Here is a 17,455-nt window from a genome sequence, read left to right on the forward strand (position 1 = left end):
CGTACTGTATTTATTTACATTTACACAACATGAAGTTAAACGCCCAATTACCAAGATTCCTCACCGGACTTGCGAGCCTATAAATTCATATCGATCATTAGCCAATAGTCCGGGACCAGAGGAGGGATCCAATCCGAAATTGGTTCCCTCAACAAGAGAGAGGGTATTAACGCACCGGAGCGGCATAGGGTCCGCCAAGCTCCTTTTCCAGACCGTCGGGGAATGTTCGGGGAGCGCTGGGCTTGTCTGGATAGTAGAAGCTCACAACGCCGCAGAAGCCCAAGAAGGTTGCGACAAAAACTCCCAGGTGGAAGAAGCCCCGGCGAGCGGTGACGTGGGTATACTGCTCGGGACTGAAGACACCAAGGATTTCGTTCTCCTCGTGGACCGGCTCGCCGAAGTTGCGCTTTTCCTGCTGATCCCACCAGCCACCATAGGGGTCTCTGAAGGCACGCTTCACACGGGGAGGGTTCTCGTAGTTGTTGTTCTGCGGGACGAGTCAGACGAGTCCAAATCCCACGGGGGAATGCGGATCGACCGCAAGTACATGGAAGAAGGCATCATACCTGCAACGGATCGGGGTCATTGACCTCCGCAGCCGCAAGAGAGCGAACATGTGAGAAAGAGGCGCGGGGGACGGCGTAACGGGCAGCGACCTGAGGCAGGCGCCTGGTCAAGAGCCGCTGAGACAGCATCTATATTTCCAGCCATTAGCACGACAGACCGATATGGCGGGATTGAGCCAGCACGGAGGGATTGGAACGAACCTTGGTAGTAGAGGGTTAGGATGGAGGGAGGTGGTAGTGAAGCAACCGACAGGGTAAAAAGGGCAGGACCGGCGGATGAAGTGCAAAGCGGCCATGACGGGGATGTGGATTAGCTAATCACGGACAGTCTGTCTGGGTGCCTGACTGCCTGAGGCCAGACGCGCTTACATACACGTCGGGTCCTCCCCCCCCGTAGTTGCTCGTAGTTGCTCCTCCGTCACGGCAGGAAAAGGAAAAAACCACCTCTCCACGCTATCTGCCCGTCCACCCGTTCTTTTCGTCACCAGTCGCGCTACAGTGCCGATAACTATGCCAAATCTTTTGTGGCACCTCCACTCAGTTACAGCTACACGTTGATGCCAATTTTTCCCATATTGACCGTGTCCTCGTTGGGAAAACTGGGGTCAGCTGAATAGAGGGCCCCTGCCTCCGTCGTTACGAGACATGCAAAACGGCAGCTCCGAAGGCCTTCACCACCAAAATGCACGCGTGACCCCCGATCCCGATACAACCCTGTCCGCTCCCCCCATCCACGATCTTCCCGTCGATTCTGCGACTATTGATTCGATTCCTCCGGTGCCCAAAGAAGACGAGTCCGTTACCAACCACCCGGAAGGACCGCCATCGAAGAAGCGAAAGCTTGTGGACTCGACCACCTCGCGACGGTCGAGCTCCCGCGCGGCGTCGCCTCCATGGAAGAAACCCGGTGTTGATGGCCCGACCTCCTTCATCCAAGATGGCAGACGCAAGTCCTCTCGAGTCAACTCCGTACCCTCCGCGCTGCAGCCTCCGTCCGACAAAAGGCCAACACGAGCGGGCCAGAAGTCAGTGGTCGGTAAGAATATCGCCGGTGGGGGCAAAGCAGCTGCGTCTTCGCCCTTATCGGCATCTTCCTTACACCACGAGACGAACGGGAAGGCTCTTGGTGGTAACGCGACTGGAACTGGGTCACCGAGGAACGTCTCTGTTCGGGGCGCCTCTACTCGACGGCCACGCGTATCACAGTCGCCAGTATCAAAACAAGCCCACACGCGAACAAGATCCCAAAGTTCTGGTACGCCAAACTCCGCTCGTCGGCTTCCAAATGGAGGACTCAACGGTTTTGGTATTGGGACAGATGAAACGAACGACAATGTGGGAGGACTTGTGGTAGGAGAAGAGGGTGACGAGTCGCACCAGCGAGTTCCCCGCTTGCGTATCAAGGTCAAGAAGCCATCGATTGGTATTCAACACCCGTCTCACGTTTTACCTCCTCGCAAATATGGATCGTTTAGAGAGTGGCTTGATAGCGATGATGGGCGAGCGCGGGATGACACAGTACTCACACCGGAGGGGGCGCATGAAGAGGCTCAGAAAAGGCGCCGAATCGCGGCAGCGGCCGAACCGGGCGGCCCTTTGAGTTCTGATGTGTGCTCTGCATATCTCCCGGAGCAACAAGAAGAGCCACCACAACAGTATTCACACCAGGACCATCTTGTTGCGCACGCTTTGTACTTTAAGAAACTCCTTGACCAGGAACATAGACGTCATCGCCACACGGCAAGGCTTTTTGCGCAATGGTGCGCCGATGCCTGGAGGAAGCGAAACAAGGATCCTGAAGACATTCTTCGAGAACAGCAGGATGAGGTACGAGGGAAGCGCAAGCTGTTGGCTAAGGACCTTCAGAAAATGTTCGATCTCACTCGGGCAGAGGTGGACAGGATGCGCCTGGCCCACTGGGAAGAAGAACGGAAAGCCAAGGACCAACAGGCTTTAGACCGTGCCATCAAGCAATCCACCATGCTCTTTGAAAAACGACGAATGGAAATCCTCGGCGAAACCGGAAGCGATGCCCCTGATACTAGCGACGGCGACGAAGCAGAGACAGATGATTCAGCCGACGATGAAGACAACGAAAGCAATATGTCATCAACGGACTCTGAAAGCGACGGAGGGAACTACGTTGATGATGACGAGGGTTTGACAGCCGAAGAACTCCGTTTGAAATATGCCAACCTTTCAGAGGCCAATCAAGTATCAGACCGCGCGTCTGTGGAATCTGATGAAACTGATCCGTCAGATAGCGCCGGTGTCTCACACGCACCTGACGCAGTTGAATCTGAAGTACCTTTAGAGGATGTCGATCTCAAGCCTGTCGAGCTGGATGAAGTTGATCCTATGCTCATGGACGACAGTGATGAGGCATCTACAGACATGGACGACGACATGGGAGAGACCGATGAGGATAGGGATTCGGATGATGCCGACTCCCATGAGGATGACGGGCCCGGTTTGTTCGGCTTTTTCTCTGCAAAAGATATAGCCTTAAACGACGATCAATCTCGAAGCGATTCTGACGATGCGGATGACAACCTGGAGAGTCTTTATGAAGGCGACATGAAAATGGCTTCGGTTGATGACGAGGACGAAGAGCCAAGTGATCCTGATGAGGTCTCTCTTGTTCCTAACGGACCTGCCAATCGAGATTCCACACCCCACGATATGGACATCGCCGAGAATCCCCCTGTTGACGACGCCCCTTCTGCCGACGTCCCCTCTGCCGATGTTCCCTCCGCTGACATTGTCTCTGCCGACGCCCCTCCCGCCGACGACGGCAAACTCAACGAAATTGAAATGATTGATAACCCACCTCGCGAGAGTAACCCTCCTGAGAGCGAAGCCGCCATCGAAGCACCGACTCAAACCAATACTGACTCCCAGGTGGAGATGTATCCGGACCAGCCTGATGCTTACAATAGTGGCGAGCCTTCTAGTGAAGCATCCCCCGGAACGCTTGCCACCAAACCTTCCGAACCGGAGTCAGTCTCCTCATATGACGCCGCAGCCGAAAAGGGCCGGCAGCCGAGCGAGTCGCCAGCTCCAGGGTTGAAGACACCGGTGCCGCATCTACTTCGCGGAAACCTGCGAGAGTATCAGCACTTTGGACTTGACTGGCTCGCCGGCCTCTACACAAACCATATCAATGGTATCCTCGCCGACGAGATGGGTTTAGGTAAAACCATACAAACGATCGCTCTACTTGCTCACTTGGCCGTAGAGCATGAGGTATGGGGACCGCACCTGGTCGTTGTTCCTACCAGTGTGATCCTGAACTGGGAAATGGAGTTCAAGAAGTGGTGCCCGGGTTTCAAAATCATGACCTACTATGGCAACCAAGAGGAGCGCCGTCAGAAGCGCAGGGGATGGATGGATGATACTAATTGGAACGTGCTGATTACCTCCTACCAGTTGGTTCTCCAGGATCAACAGGTCTTGAAAAGAAGGAACTGGCATTACATGATCTTGGATGAAGCGCACAATATCAAGAATTTCCGTTCCCAGAGATGGCAAGCACTTCTCACTTTTCGCACTCGCGCACGGCTCCTCCTCACCGGTACTCCTCTCCAAAATAACCTAACAGAACTGTGGTCTTTGTTATTTTTCTTGATGCCCTCGGATGGCGGCGAAGCTGGCATCGAGGGTTTCGCTGACCTACGAAACTTCTCTGAATGGTTCCGGCGCCCGGTGGAGCAGATCCTGGAGCATGGCCGAGAAACGATGGATGACGAGGCTAAGCAAGTGGTTACCAAACTCCATACCGTTCTGAGACCTTACATATTACGCCGTTTGAAAGCCGACGTTGAGAAACAAATGCCCGGAAAATACGAACATGTCGTATATTGCAGGCTTTCGAAACGCCAACGTTATCTGTATGACGGATTCATGTCTCGGGCGCAGACCAAAGAAACCCTTGCCTCTGGGAACTATCTTTCCATCATCAACTGCTTGATGCAGTTGCGAAAGGTGTGCAATCACCCGGACCTTTTTGAGACACGGCCTATCTCTACTTCGTTTGCAATGGCACGCTCTGTAGCCACGGAGTTCGAGATAAAAGAGCTTCTCGTTCGCCGGAGATTGCTGTATGAGCACCCGCTCAACAGGCTGGATTTGGACTTCCTGAACCTGGTCCCGATCTCGAGAGAGGACATATCTCGAAGACTCGCAGATGATAGCACGAGGTTAATGGCTTACGGTCCATTTAATACACTCCGGGAGCGTCAGTATCATCGGACCAACTGGAACATGGATTTCGACGGGTCTACGGTGCAGTCTGCACTCCAAGCCCTAGAGAACGACTGCAGAAAAGTCAGGATGGCTGAGCTGGAACGGTGCCTGTACTTCGAATCCAAACGCCACGGCCGTCGCCCGGTATACGGAACCAGTCTTCTTCAGTTCCTCACGGCGGACAGCAAGCAGCGACCAACTTCGAACGGCCCGCTCCGGAAGAACTCGTTGGCAGATTGGCTGTCTAGCCGATCTTCCGTCCTGGCATCCATGATCTTATCAGTCGAAGAGCGTGCGCAAAATCTGGATGGCTATGTGCAGAGATATGCTTGCATCACTCCGGCTGCAGTTGCCTCCGGAATTACCGAGGCGGCCTTGACCCCAATTGAGACTCGACATCTCACTAAGAAGGAGAGATTCCCGGCCTATGACCCATTCCACGAGGCCCAGATGCGCCTCTCTATCGCCTTCCCCGACAAGAGGTTGCTACAGTATGACTGTGGTAAATTGCAGAGGCTCGACAAGCTGCTGCGAGATCTGAAGGCTGGCGGTCACCGAGCGTTGATTTTCACCCAGATGACTAAGATGCTTGACATCTTGGAGCAGTTCCTCAACATTCATGGCCACCGATATCTTCGGTTGGACGGTACCACCAAAGTCGAACAGCGCCAGATCCTTACTGACCGATTCAACAATGATAATCGTATTCTCGCCTTTATTCTGTCTAGTCGGTCTGGTGGTCTTGGTATCAACTTGACGGGAGCTGACACCGTGATTTTCTACGATCTTGACTGGAATCCGGCCATGGACAAACAGTGCCAGGACCGTTGCCATCGTATTGGGCAAACGCGCGACGTGCATATTTATCGCTTCGTCTCGGAGTACACCATCGAATCCAACATCCTCCGCAAAGCGAACCAAAAGAGAATGTTGGATGATGTCGTCATCCAAGAGGGTGAATTTACCACGGACTACTTCACCAAGCTAGACATGCGTCACATGATCGGCCATCAGGAGGGCCTGGAGAGCCAGGACGAGGCCAGCGCTGCTATGGATCGTGTGCTTGACAATCGGGTTTCCGGCGGCGGCGGCTCTCGGGTGGTTTTCGAGCAGGCCGAAGACAGAGAGGATATCGACGCGGCGAAGAATGCGCAAAAGGAACTCGAGCATGCCGACGACGGCGATTTCGAGGACCGCAGCGTCTCGCAAAGCACACCCGCTCAGACCCAGGCAGGCACGCCGCTAGCCACCGGCCCTGATGACGGAACTCCGGGGCCGCAATCCTCGACGACGCCGAATGTGCAAGGAGGGGTCGACGAAATCGCCGAAACCGAGCCCCAGCTGGGTCATATTGATGATTATCTACTACGATTCATGGAATGGAACATGAAGGACGAACCGCTTGTGTTGCCAGTGGACAAGAGCAAGAAGAAGTCCAAGAAGGGCAAGGAGCATCGACTTCACAAGAGACGTCGTTAAGGAAATTAGGGTTGGAATCGGGTAATGACGGACTCATGAAGTGTCCCCTGTAATTTTATCTGTGCTTTATTACTCTCACGGTGTTACCTTTTCTCATCTTCTCTTCACTGTCATTTCTATTGTGCTTGTATGTGTGCGCGTTTGCCCTCTTCACGAGCCACAAAAAAGGGGGTTTGTCTGGAGTTGGAATGGCGTCTGTTCATATCAGGAAGAAGGAAGAAAGAGACTTTACATGTAGAAGGCGGTATTGGTGCAGTCTTTCTTTCTGTGTCTAAAGTCTAGACTGATGGGGAAAGGGGGTCTGAGCGCTTCTCTTCTCATTAGTTTCATATTAATCCGATCGATCAGTTTTTCTCTTCTTTCCCCGGTTTCTTCCCTTCCATTTGATTCAACTCGATTCCCAACCCTTACTCCGTACACCTAAGAAAGTCTACCTTAAAGGATTCATCTGTTCCCCCGGAGAGTTTAGACGGCGGACTCTTGGGAAGACTAGCGCACAACATGTAGGTACTCTGGAGTACAGCACCAAACCGAGCTGGAACTAGAGTAAAAATGGGAAATAAGCGAGAAAGAATGCCCCCATGTCATTTAATTCTCAAACATCAACATAGTTTGTACTATGTATGAGAATTTCTGAAACATCCGCAAACCAGGCAGGGCCTGAGACCGAGACCCTGTCTGGCTGGCTTGTCTGCCATTGAGGAAGGATATGACGCGCCGATCGAGACTAGACTGGGGCCATAGAGGTGTAGTGCAGTGCAGGGATGGGATCATGGAATGTACAGAGGAGTCGGACAGAACAGGAAAAAAGGCTAATTTGAGATTTAGGATTGGACTGGATTGCAAAAAGGATCTGGATTTCCGAGTGAGTGAGTACCTCCGTGAATCTTGTGAGTCGCCACAATGCACGTTGGAGTCTAGCGCAGGCTCTGTTCTGATTCAATCCAATTGGATTCCTAGTTGCTACGGAGTAGGTCTAGATTTGTTGCAAAAAAAAAAAAAATCCCTCCACATGGTCGGTTGGTAAAGGAGAGACTATGATGGTTATGGACTAGGGGGAGGAACCCAGCGTCTAGGAAAGCATTCCCTATGCAGAAGGAGAGTAGATTTTAAGTTCAACTATACAGCTTTCGTTTGAAACATACCCACATATACCTGTGCAGACAATCTCAAACAGGCAGGTGATGCTCCGGAAGGCGTCGGATGGGACAGTTATCCTTTCTGGTAGTGAGACCGTCATTGTCGGGTTTGCTCTTCTTTCTTTTTGTTCGGTTTTTGCCCCTTTACCCGGCGCAAAGTGAGTTGACATCCGGGAAACGTGCTTCGACCCAGTCCTTTCTCGAAGGGAGGGGGGATCGGATGATGATGCCGATATGATGCGAAACCGGACGGCCACATAGATAGTCGGGAAGAAGAGGGGAATCAAATTGCCGAGAGGCCTCCGAGAACCCTAAGGGGAAAAAAAAGAAAAAACAATATTATTCATTGCGTTGTGTAACTTCTGATTTTAAGGTTAAACCCCGAACCGAGGAAGTTGATAGTGGTCCAAGTTGGAGTCAGCGCCGCGAAACTTTCAGCACGAGCAACAACGGTCTGTCGTGCCCGTAATGACTCAACCGTGGAACCGCGACAACCCTACCCACCGATCAGCACCGGAGACAGAGAAAGGGCTGGGCTGGGACTGGAGAAACATGGAGGTTGAGGATCATCTATCCTTGGTTGATCATGCTTGCCCTCGTGGGCGGCGAGCGACATACGGACCATGGCAACAGTCCGCTTCCCATTCCATGCCGAGAAAAGGAAAAACGTCCGTCATATACTCGGACGAAACTCCAAAAGTATCAACCTATCGGAGAACTGTTCGGATCCGGAGACTTCCAGGCCATGATGAGCTTGAGCCTCTTCTAACTTTGGGGAGAGAAACTCACGACGCTGATTAGGGCAAGGATTGCCCCTGCCTGCCCCCATCTCGAAGGGAGTTCGTTCCGATGGCTGGTTTAGCGTGCACGCGAAGGCCGTTAGGAACTTTAGGGGGGAAAGAAAAAGAAAAGAAAAAAAAGCCATGTACACACATACAAAGGGGGATGGCGGACTTGGATTTGGAATCATGTCTTGCACAGTGCACCGAGACCTCACGATCTGCGCGTCGAGTTCCTTTTTCGGCCGCAAAGGAATCTCCCTCATCCAGGAGGGATTCAGTTCCTCCTGCTGCTCGCTGCTATCATCTCTACACCGTAATCCGAATATCATGAAACCAGCTGTCCTGAAGCGTGATTCCTCCCGGGGGATCCTCAAATCCCTCCGTCATGGACCAGAGATTCTCTCGGCCCTACGGAATGGCAGCCTTGGTTCCGCTCTCAATGAGCGCTGGTCTCTGCTGGCGACCTCTGTACTTTCCCCTCCTTCTCATGGATTTAGACTTCAGGCGTGAAACGTCCACGTGGGTGCCAAACCCCCCTGATATTCGCCGTTGGAACGGATCTCCAACTGTCCTAAAACGGAGGGATTTCGGTGCTCCTGCACGCTTTCAGTATGACTACCGCGAGGCACGCCTAAAGTCAATAATGCGTCCCCTGGTCAACGGTCGAATTGGCCTTATTCGGTACCTTGTACCGATATCTTTGGAGCAGTCGCAGAGTTCAGACGTCCGAGGTATAACATTTCCGAATTTCGTAGTCGGCTATCGACTCCACTTGCTCCGATATCGTCGATCATGAGTCGGCCAAGGTAACAAGGTAAGCCCACGCCGTAGGGTGGACAGAGTACAGGAAAATCAAGGCCAGCAGACATGAGGGAAAGGATCTTTTCATGCCTGGCAATGGCAGAATCCTTCTCTTAGTCGGCTTCGCTAGTTCGGCCATGCGGAGTAGGCACTGACAGCCCGCAAGACCTTTTGGCATAGCTTTAACAAATCACCGCCTCGCGCTTGTTGAATATGCGTGCCAATCGCGGGCCCGTATAATGGACGATTTGTCCTTACAAGTGATTGTAGGGTGGGGAGTACGTAGATTACTGGGGGTCCTTTTCAGCCTCTGCTTCAGCCAGCCCGGAAAAGAGCATGCGTTCGGATGAAGATCGGCGGTCAGGTGAGCGTGGTCGCTGGCCACGGGCTGATCTACTGTGCTAATGTGCCGTTGGATGGCATAGTGACGAGATGGCTCCGCTATCGCCCTCTGCAGGCGCCCCCCAGATTAGACAGGCGCGCCTGGTTAGGACGGTTCCATGGATCGACTCTGTTGTTGCATTGCTTGCCCGTGAAGAACCCACGACAGAGTAGAATCTAAGGCCCATGTTATCAGTGGGACGTCTTCTAAGACAGAACCAAAATCCCGGGAATTGCGTGACGAATGGCGGCAATGAATGATAAGTTGGGGGTGGTGTACCGGAGACGCAAGACGAAGACCGGTGAGTGGGACGAGATTGCATCTAACACGAAGTAGAGGGCAAATTTCGGAGGGAAGCAGAAAGAAAAAAAATCTAGAGAGCCCCACGGCTGTCAAGGGCCGAGGTAATACTCTGCCCGTTCACGATGAGCGGACGATTAGACAGATAGAGGGAGGTGTGCCGTGCACCGTGGGTAGGAAATGTTGAGATGACGAGATAATCGTTTCCGGCGTTCCACCTTTCGCAACTGGACAAAGTGAATCCTGGAGGGCAAGACTATTGAGGACCTTCGGGAAGATCAGTAAGAGTGATCCACCGGGAGAGATCTTCTCTAGCGCAGGACGAATTGATGATGGTGTCCCCAGACGGACCCAGATCGACCAGGCGTCTTGGAGGGATTTGCAGTCGGTCCACCTCAAAGACCACCGACTAGTGCTCCCTACTAGCCAAATCCTTTCCCTGGAACTGAGAGGGGTTGGAATCCATGCAGGCAGGCAAAGTCTGGCATGCACTCCGTGTGAATCGGACTGTCTCATGTTGAGCGCCCCACTTCTGTCAAGGCTAGACAGACTAGTCAGTACGCTATTCCCTTTCGCCTCCTGGCAGCATTGAGCAAGGTCGATAGCGTAAAGGTCGGTGAATGGATGAGACTAACGAGATTTTCTTCCCCCCAGTGTTTACTTTGAGAGGATCACGTACGGTGTACACGGAGTAGTACTAATCCTTCACCGTTCTTTTTTCCACCCACGTGTTTTGCTTTACTTTTTATCTTGACATTTTGTGATTGGTAAAGGCAAATCTAGGAAGTAAGATAAGCAAAGTGGGTAAATGGGAGGCAAGTCAACATCATGATTGAAGAAGTGCCGTTGAACGGATCCGAGGGGAGTTGGGGGTTTCCATGGTTTTCGGGGAGGAGAAGAAGGAGGGGGAAAGATGATTGATCGCCCATCTTCAGAGTGGAATCACCTGATCCATCGAGATCTCAGCGGCGAGCGAAGTTAATTAAATTAAGGGAGGGAGTGGAAGAGTCTGCAAGAGTTCCAGAGGGTGAAATTAAAAATATTAATAGAAAGTAATAGTAAAAGGCATACACATACTGGGTACACATAGGCTACGGAGTAGACATGGGGCAGAAAAAAAAAGAAATTGATACGCAAATTGAATCAACAAGACCGACAAAATGAAATCATGATTGGCAGGTAGCGCCCTGCAATGACGATCCAAACGAATGCCAAAAAGGCTAGTCATTAGAGGCTGTTAGCCTGTTGGTAACTGGTTCAACGCCAAAGGATGATACTGAGGAGAGGGAAGAACTATGACTGAGTTAATCTAATTGACTTCTGGGCTGGGCTGGACTGGACTGCACCGTCGATCCCCACGCCTCCGAGCCAGGAGACTAAGAGGGCCCGAGGTATTTTTAGGTGGTTCTTCCATCATCACTTCATCAGTCATGAGTCCCCGTATCTTAGCCGAATCTTGTCCGGCGATGAATCACGTTTCATCCAGATAGCCTCGACCGGGATGCTGCAGCAGAATGCCTGACGGTGGCACGATGGCTGCCGTAGCTCATCTTATCGGCGTGTTTGAAGGGGTGAGGGAAGTGGGAAGGAAGAGAGAAGTGGAAAAGGCGACGTAAATGTCCGTATGCAATATGCACCTCGATCGATGCAGAAGTCAAGTAGGTACTCCGTGCTGGACTGCAGTCTATCGATGGCTCTACTGCGTAGTGAATGTACGGAGTAGATTGAGTACTTGACGGGGTCTCCAACTCGAACGCTCCATAGTAGAGGCACTAATCTATCTCTGGTAAGGTCTGGCAGGTGGTTTACTTACCGTACCGCGCTAGGATCATTCCTGGATCCGGTTGTCTCCAACCGGCCTTTGCTTCCGGTCTGAATCCAATCAGACCGACCGATAACTGCGCCAAGCATTCAAAGGGGACTAGCGCTGCCCGGATTGGGTATCCAGTGCGGTACCGGAGGGTACGGCACTAGTACGGTAGCTTACCCAGGTAGGTACCTAGTCCCTACCTACTGGAGATCCGCCTTGGGGAGTTCTTCCTTGCGCTCTTCTGCATACATTTTTGAGTCGGCCATCTAGCGTTTCTGGACGAGATTTAGAATGACTATCGTCATCTATCCCTCTATCCACTGCATCTCAGATATAGGAGTCGAGCAACGGGGTTCGTTGACATGAACGAAGGTCTAGGTGTGTGCCTACTATGGACCGAGATAGGTCAATTCGAACTATTGGCGGGATGACAATTAGAGGATCCAATAAGATTATTCTCCTGTCGCTGGACGGGTCAATTGCAGGGAAAAACAGAAAAAGAAAATCCCAGTGGCCATTGAGTTGACACATCAATAATAATACAGAGGTAGTTACTCCGTGGTGAGAAACTTCCCATTGCCCGAGAGCCAAATATCATCCATCTCCAACTACTCAACCTTGGATTCACCGTGTTCTGAAATTTCCATTCAATTGTGCCAATTGGAAACCACGCATAGAAAAAAAAAAGGCCTACCAGACTGACAACGCGCATGGAATCAGACAGAGGGATCGACAAGAAAGCTTACCTCCAACACCCTCGTGGGCAACAAAAAAAGAGAGAGAGAAAAAAAGAAAAATAAAATAAAATTAAATTAAATTAAAACACAAATTATTTTTTGCCCTCATTCCAACTCCTGGATTATCGTGAATGACAGGACCCGAGACAATGGACGTGCCACCAGTAGCCAAATCACCGCAGTCCACTTGGGTCCCTGGGCCAGGTGCCAATCACCTCGGTCGACCTGAGGATGCCGTTCCTTGGGCATCGTCGTGCTGGTCGATCTCCCTTCCCCCCGGAAGAACTGCTTGCCCTGGCCTGACGGTGGGCACGAGCTTTCCTTCGTCGTGACTTGAACTTCAATACCCACTTCTCCTCATCGCGTGCTGTTGGACCGGATGTATGTACCTCTTAGGTAGGTAACTAAATTCCTTAGTACCAAAGTAGCTATCCTTGGGATGACCCTCTTTGCTCTAGATAGAGCCACCCCGGGCTCCATTCCATCTATCGCTGCTCATTCCTCCGTAGTCACTACTTATATCCAGATCCCTCCCTCTTCGTTGATCTGCCTTTGTCTCTCTGATATTATCTATCAATTACATTGATTTACCTATCCACTTCTTCCCCCCCCAGTCGTTTATTGATCTACCTCTCCCTCCAATCCCTATTTCATCCTTCCTTCCCACCCTTCCTTATATTTTCTTTACTTTATCTTGTTCTCAACTACTTTGCTCTAAGCCATACACTTGTTGTTCTACGACCTGATTCACTCTTGGACATCCTTTCCCTCCCATCACCCCTCCTCGGACTCGAGGGAAGAACCACTAAGAGAATGAAGAACTCAATCCCATCGGACGTGTGGGAGAGAAAGAAGGCGATGATTGCGAAACTGTACAAAGATGAGGAGTGGCCTCTAAAGCAAGTCATCAAGAAGATTCGCTCGGATGATTTCAACCCAAGGTGAGACTTCTACGCTCACCATAGACACCGACCTGTGGACAAAGACTGACTGATTTCGTCCCTTAGTGAAACACAACTGCGGAGCAGATTAAAGAAATGGCGTGTTACCAAACCATCCCGCCAGACGCGCAAGAAGTCTTCGGATGACCAACAAGAGGCCTCGGGCAACGATGGCAGTCAACGGGGTCAATCGTCTTCGGTATCACCCAAGACCAAGTCGCGTCCTATGCAACATTCCACTGCCCATGTGTCTGCCTCCGAGCCCGAGTGGTTTCTCAGCAATGGTATCTATTCTCGTCATGAAGGACCGCATGCCACGGCGTCATTTGACGGCCGCTCCTCGACCAGCTCTCCATCGGTGGCAGTCTTATCTGGGTCAAATCCCTACGATCCGTCACATGCGTCGCCGCTCGTGGACGGTGTTTTACTCGACCCGTCTATGACATCTCCGTTCCATGAACCTTCATATACTGTCACCACCGATTGCATGCAACCACCAGTGTCAACAACGGCACCTGTGCAGTGGTCGCTTCCTCAATGGTACTCCATGGCTCTGGAAGCCGGGACCCAACATCCGTCGATGCCATTTTTTACTACGGCGCCTTTGAGTCCGCCGATCGACCATGCATTAATGATGCCGCAGCATCCCCATGGGGTCTACCCCCAGTCTCCTCGAGCTTCCAGCTTCTCTACGCAGCATATGCCTAATTACCACGACGATGCGAAGTCCTGGCAACGCGCCGTCTCTGTCCCATACATTCCGGATGCCGCGGGCGGCCATCCGAAAATGGACCCCAAGGGCAGACAGCACACCCCTCTGGAGGGGAAGACGCCGCTGCCTTCCAAAGCATCCAGCCAGCCTCCGGTTGGTCTGATGACTCCTCCTTCCCCTTTCTACTCTAATGGCCAGCACCCCGTTATGTGTGCTCCTATGTATCATTACCCAGGCCCCGAGCCCCTTGTACACAAGCCGTCGAGTATCGATTTCTAGGTACTATGACTTTTTCCTTTATTTTGTCTGATCTCTTCCCCCAATTTGCCATTTCTTGCTTGGTCTCATATCCACTTTTTCTCTCTTCATGTCTTTTCTTTTCTTCTCTTTTTTTTCCCAACCATTTTTCTTATCTATTTCCGGGATTTGTCATTGGAACTCCCGACTTGTCATCATCATCTCGGCATCTCGACATGAACATTGGGTGGGGTTGACTTGTTATATTTGTTTGATGTTCGAAGACAAGCCATGCACTCGAATCGAGGCATGGAATTCTGGCGTACCGGAGGGGGTTGGCACCGAACCAGGACTTGAGAATTGTCCCGCTTGATATCCACATTTGCAGCAAGACGGAGTTTTTGTTTTTTGATCTCTTGGGAGTTTTTCCAGCTGTACAACTGATTTCATGTTAATATACGTTTATAAACGGGTTTACACAACCTATGTATGTCATCATATCCAGGGTTTTAGGGAACGGGGCGATTACAATACATTCTGGAAGACATGTTATTATAAAGAATTTAGTTTCCAGATAAAGTAATGCCTGGAAAGTTCAGAACCGACGCGTGTGTGGATGAGGATAGAAACTGGGCACACGCCATAGACGCCACCGTTTCGTTGATCCGAGCAGGGACCTCGGCCCATCGCAAGACGCGGGGAACCTGCAGGCCGCAGCTCTCTCGGTACTTTTAGTTTCCCTACTTTTCTACTCTACCTCTACTTCTTCCCTCCATCCTCCTTTCCTCTCTCCTAAATCTACTTCTTTTAAATCAATTCCTACCTCAGCAATCATCATGAGGGCTATCCAAGTGAAAGAATATGTCAAGGTAAGTAGAACCGACGTGTTTCCTTCCCAACGAGTAGACATTCTCATACTTCTGCATTTGTGCCTTATGCAAATTATTCATCTATATAATAACAATTTGTCCACTTGCTAACCCGAACCTCCCATGACACCAGGGCCCCCTAGACCTCCAAGTCAGCACACTCCCCACGCCAACGGCCTCGCCAACCAACTACCTGATCGAGATCCACTCCGCCGGCACCAACTTCTTCGACCTTCTCCAAATCCGCGGCAAGTACCAACACCAGCCGCCGCTGCCGTGGGTCGGCGGCGCCGAATTCGCCGGGACCGTGCTGGCCACGCCGACGGCGTCGACATCGCCGCGCTTCAAGGTCGGCGACCGCGTCTTCGGCGCCACGCAGGGCGCCTACGCCACGCACGTACTGGCCCCCGAGGCCACGCTGCTGCCCGTGCCGAGCGGATGGAGCTACGAGGACGCCGCGGGGCTGTTCGTGACCGCGCCCACCTCGTACGGCGGCCTGGTGCATCGTGCGAACGTCCGCGCCGGGGACTGGATCCTGGTGCATGCGGCCGCCGGCGGCGTCGGGCTGGCCGCCGTGCAGATCGCCAAGGCGAAAGGCGCGACGGTGATTGCGACGGCGGGCACCCCGCGTAAGCGTGAGGTGGCGCGCGAGTTCGGCGCTGACTACGTCGTCGATTATAAGGATAAGGCGTGGCCCGAGGAAGTGAAGGCGCTGTGTGCGAAGCATCGGCAGGGGAACGGCAAGGCTGGCGTGGACATCGTGTATGACCCCGTGGGCATGATCGAGGCTAGTCTGAAGTGCGTGGCGTGGAATGCGCGCCTCTTGGTGATCGGGTTCGCGGCTGGTCAGATTGAAAAGGTGGCGCTGAACCGCGTGCTACTGAAGAACGTGAGCATCGTGGGCTTGCATTGGGGTCAGTATGCCAAGTTCGAGAAGGAGACGGTGGGACCCGTATGGCAGGGCATCTTCGATCTGGTGGCCAAGGGCCAGTTCCGGGGCACGGCGTTCAAGGACGAGAGCTTCGTCGGGCTGGAGAGCGTGCCTCGGGCGTTGCAGGCCCTCGGAGGTCGAGAGACATGGGGCAAGGTAGTGGTGAAGATTATCGACGATGAGGTGAAGAGCAAATTATGAAGACATCGGATTTCCATGTCATGTCAAACAAAGTATCTATATATTCCCTAAACCTAGACTATATACCTCTACAACAAAAGAATGTAGGTGCGCAAGGAGTCATGCTCTCGTAGAAGAGATTTGAAAGAGCTAGCATGAACTATGAAGGCCCTGAAAAAAATTCCTCTAGCAACTTGGACCCCGGTCCTCCAAGGGAGACGGAAAAACCTGCGTGAACAGATTTCCCCATCCCCCTAACAATCCAGCTCCAGTCAGCCATAGCCACAAGACGTGGCATATGAAAACTGTCCCTCAGAACGAAGGGCCCGTGATGAGGCTGTCTGCTAATCGACTGTCATTACTCCCGAAGGGGTAAAATCCCGATCGAGTTGACGCAGACTAGGGCAGCTGGATTGTGTAAGTTGCGATTGAAGAATCGTTGTGACTGTTATCAAACGCCATCTTCGAGTTGTACTTGTATCAGAGTGTTTGTGTTTGTTTCCATGCTCCAATCCCTTTCTGAAATTGGCCGCTCGAGGGTGGACGTGGGCGCGTACGTCTGTTCATCGGTGAGCGCCCCAGCACAATGCGTTTAGCACGAAGGAATCATTAATCCTTGATGCGCACAGTACACAGGTGTACTGCTGCATGGTCTGCAAAGACAGGGCGGAGGGAAAGGGTGGCACGACGTCAGCCGAGTTGGTTGGTGGGAAGAAAGGCAGGAAACGAGAAAGAGGAGATTTGTTGTTCTTTCGCTTAGCCAGTGGTCGATCACGTGACTAGCGACCGGCTGAGTAAGGATCATCGGCTGTTGCGGAGCGGAGGACGGCTACATGCCTACACTGTCTACTCCGGTGTATGTATGCATGCACTCTGTATGTTGCAGGATACACCCCGCGTCACAAGGATGCATTATGCACCCAGTAAGTCCTTGCAGGGCTGAGTCGAACCAACCAATCACTGAATAATATGCCATTGATAGGAACCAAACCGACATGATCCCATGGCTCCAAACGCTTATTCAAGATCGACGTCATTACCTATTCTCCGGTGACGTGCGAGTGTACTTGCTCTCATACTAAACAATCGGCCTGGGTCCAAGCAATCAATAAAAACTGTGAAACAGACCACGGACTTGAAGCTTGGGTCCATACCTTATGGATCCTATCCATGTATAGACCGGACGGACCGAAGTCACACCAGGCTTTTGCGGTCGCTCAAACCGGGATATCTCTCTCTACGTCATTCTCCACTAAGCGCGCTCTTTCAGACCATGTGTAACCTGCGGACAAGGCTTGTTTTAACCTAAAAGGCTGATGCGAGGACTTTTATATCTGCTCTCTC

General features: G+C 52.0%; 5 protein-coding genes across 5 annotated transcripts; 4 read left to right on the top strand and 1 right to left on the bottom strand.

The window, feature by feature from the left end:
* Nucleotides 1-47: 47 nt before the first annotated feature.
* Nucleotides 48-695, bottom strand: LDX57_008845 (uncharacterized protein; the record flags this gene model as incomplete). Its single annotated transcript, XM_046090569.1, has 3 exons — nucleotides 48-77; nucleotides 176-487; nucleotides 567-695. The coding sequence occupies 3 exons, from the start codon at nucleotides 693-695 to the stop codon at nucleotides 48-50; spliced, it is 471 nt and encodes a 156-aa protein (XP_045946544.1).
* A 319-nt stretch (nucleotides 696-1,014) lies between these two features.
* Nucleotides 1,015-6,631, top strand: swr1 (putative SNF2 family helicase/ATPase (Swr1)). The gene has a single exon (XM_046090570.1). It carries the CDS (start codon nucleotides 1,212-1,214, stop codon nucleotides 6,288-6,290), a length of 5,079 nt encoding a protein of 1,692 aa, XP_045946545.1. The 5' UTR covers nucleotides 1,015-1,211; the 3' UTR covers nucleotides 6,291-6,631.
* Nucleotides 6,632-8,352: 1,721 nt separating this feature from the next.
* Nucleotides 8,353-8,721, top strand: LDX57_008847 (uncharacterized protein; the record flags this gene model as incomplete). Its single annotated transcript, XM_046090571.1, has 1 exon — nucleotides 8,353-8,721. One exon carries the CDS (start codon nucleotides 8,353-8,355, stop codon nucleotides 8,719-8,721), a length of 369 nt encoding a protein of 122 aa, XP_045946546.1.
* Nucleotides 8,722-13,054: 4,333 nt separating this feature from the next.
* LDX57_008848 (uncharacterized protein) lies at nucleotides 13,055-14,173 on the top strand (the record flags this gene model as incomplete). Its single annotated transcript, XM_046090572.1, has 2 exons — nucleotides 13,055-13,182; nucleotides 13,249-14,173. The coding sequence occupies 2 exons, from the start codon at nucleotides 13,055-13,057 to the stop codon at nucleotides 14,171-14,173; spliced, it is 1,053 nt and encodes a 350-aa protein (XP_045946547.1).
* Nucleotides 14,174-14,967: 794 nt separating this feature from the next.
* Nucleotides 14,968-16,132, top strand: LDX57_008849 (NADPH:quinone oxidoreductase family protein; the record flags this gene model as incomplete). The annotated part of the gene is made up of 2 exons (XM_046090573.1): nucleotides 14,968-15,000; nucleotides 15,134-16,132. 2 exons carry the CDS (start codon nucleotides 14,968-14,970, stop codon nucleotides 16,130-16,132), a joined length of 1,032 nt encoding a protein of 343 aa, XP_045946548.1.
* Nucleotides 16,133-17,455: the final 1,323 nt, after the last annotated feature.

Source organism: Aspergillus melleus, assembly GCF_016097325.1.
Source record: "Aspergillus melleus strain CBS 546.65 chromosome Unknown contig5, whole genome shotgun sequence".
Classification (NCBI taxonomy): domain Eukaryota; kingdom Fungi; phylum Ascomycota; class Eurotiomycetes; order Eurotiales; family Aspergillaceae; genus Aspergillus; species Aspergillus melleus.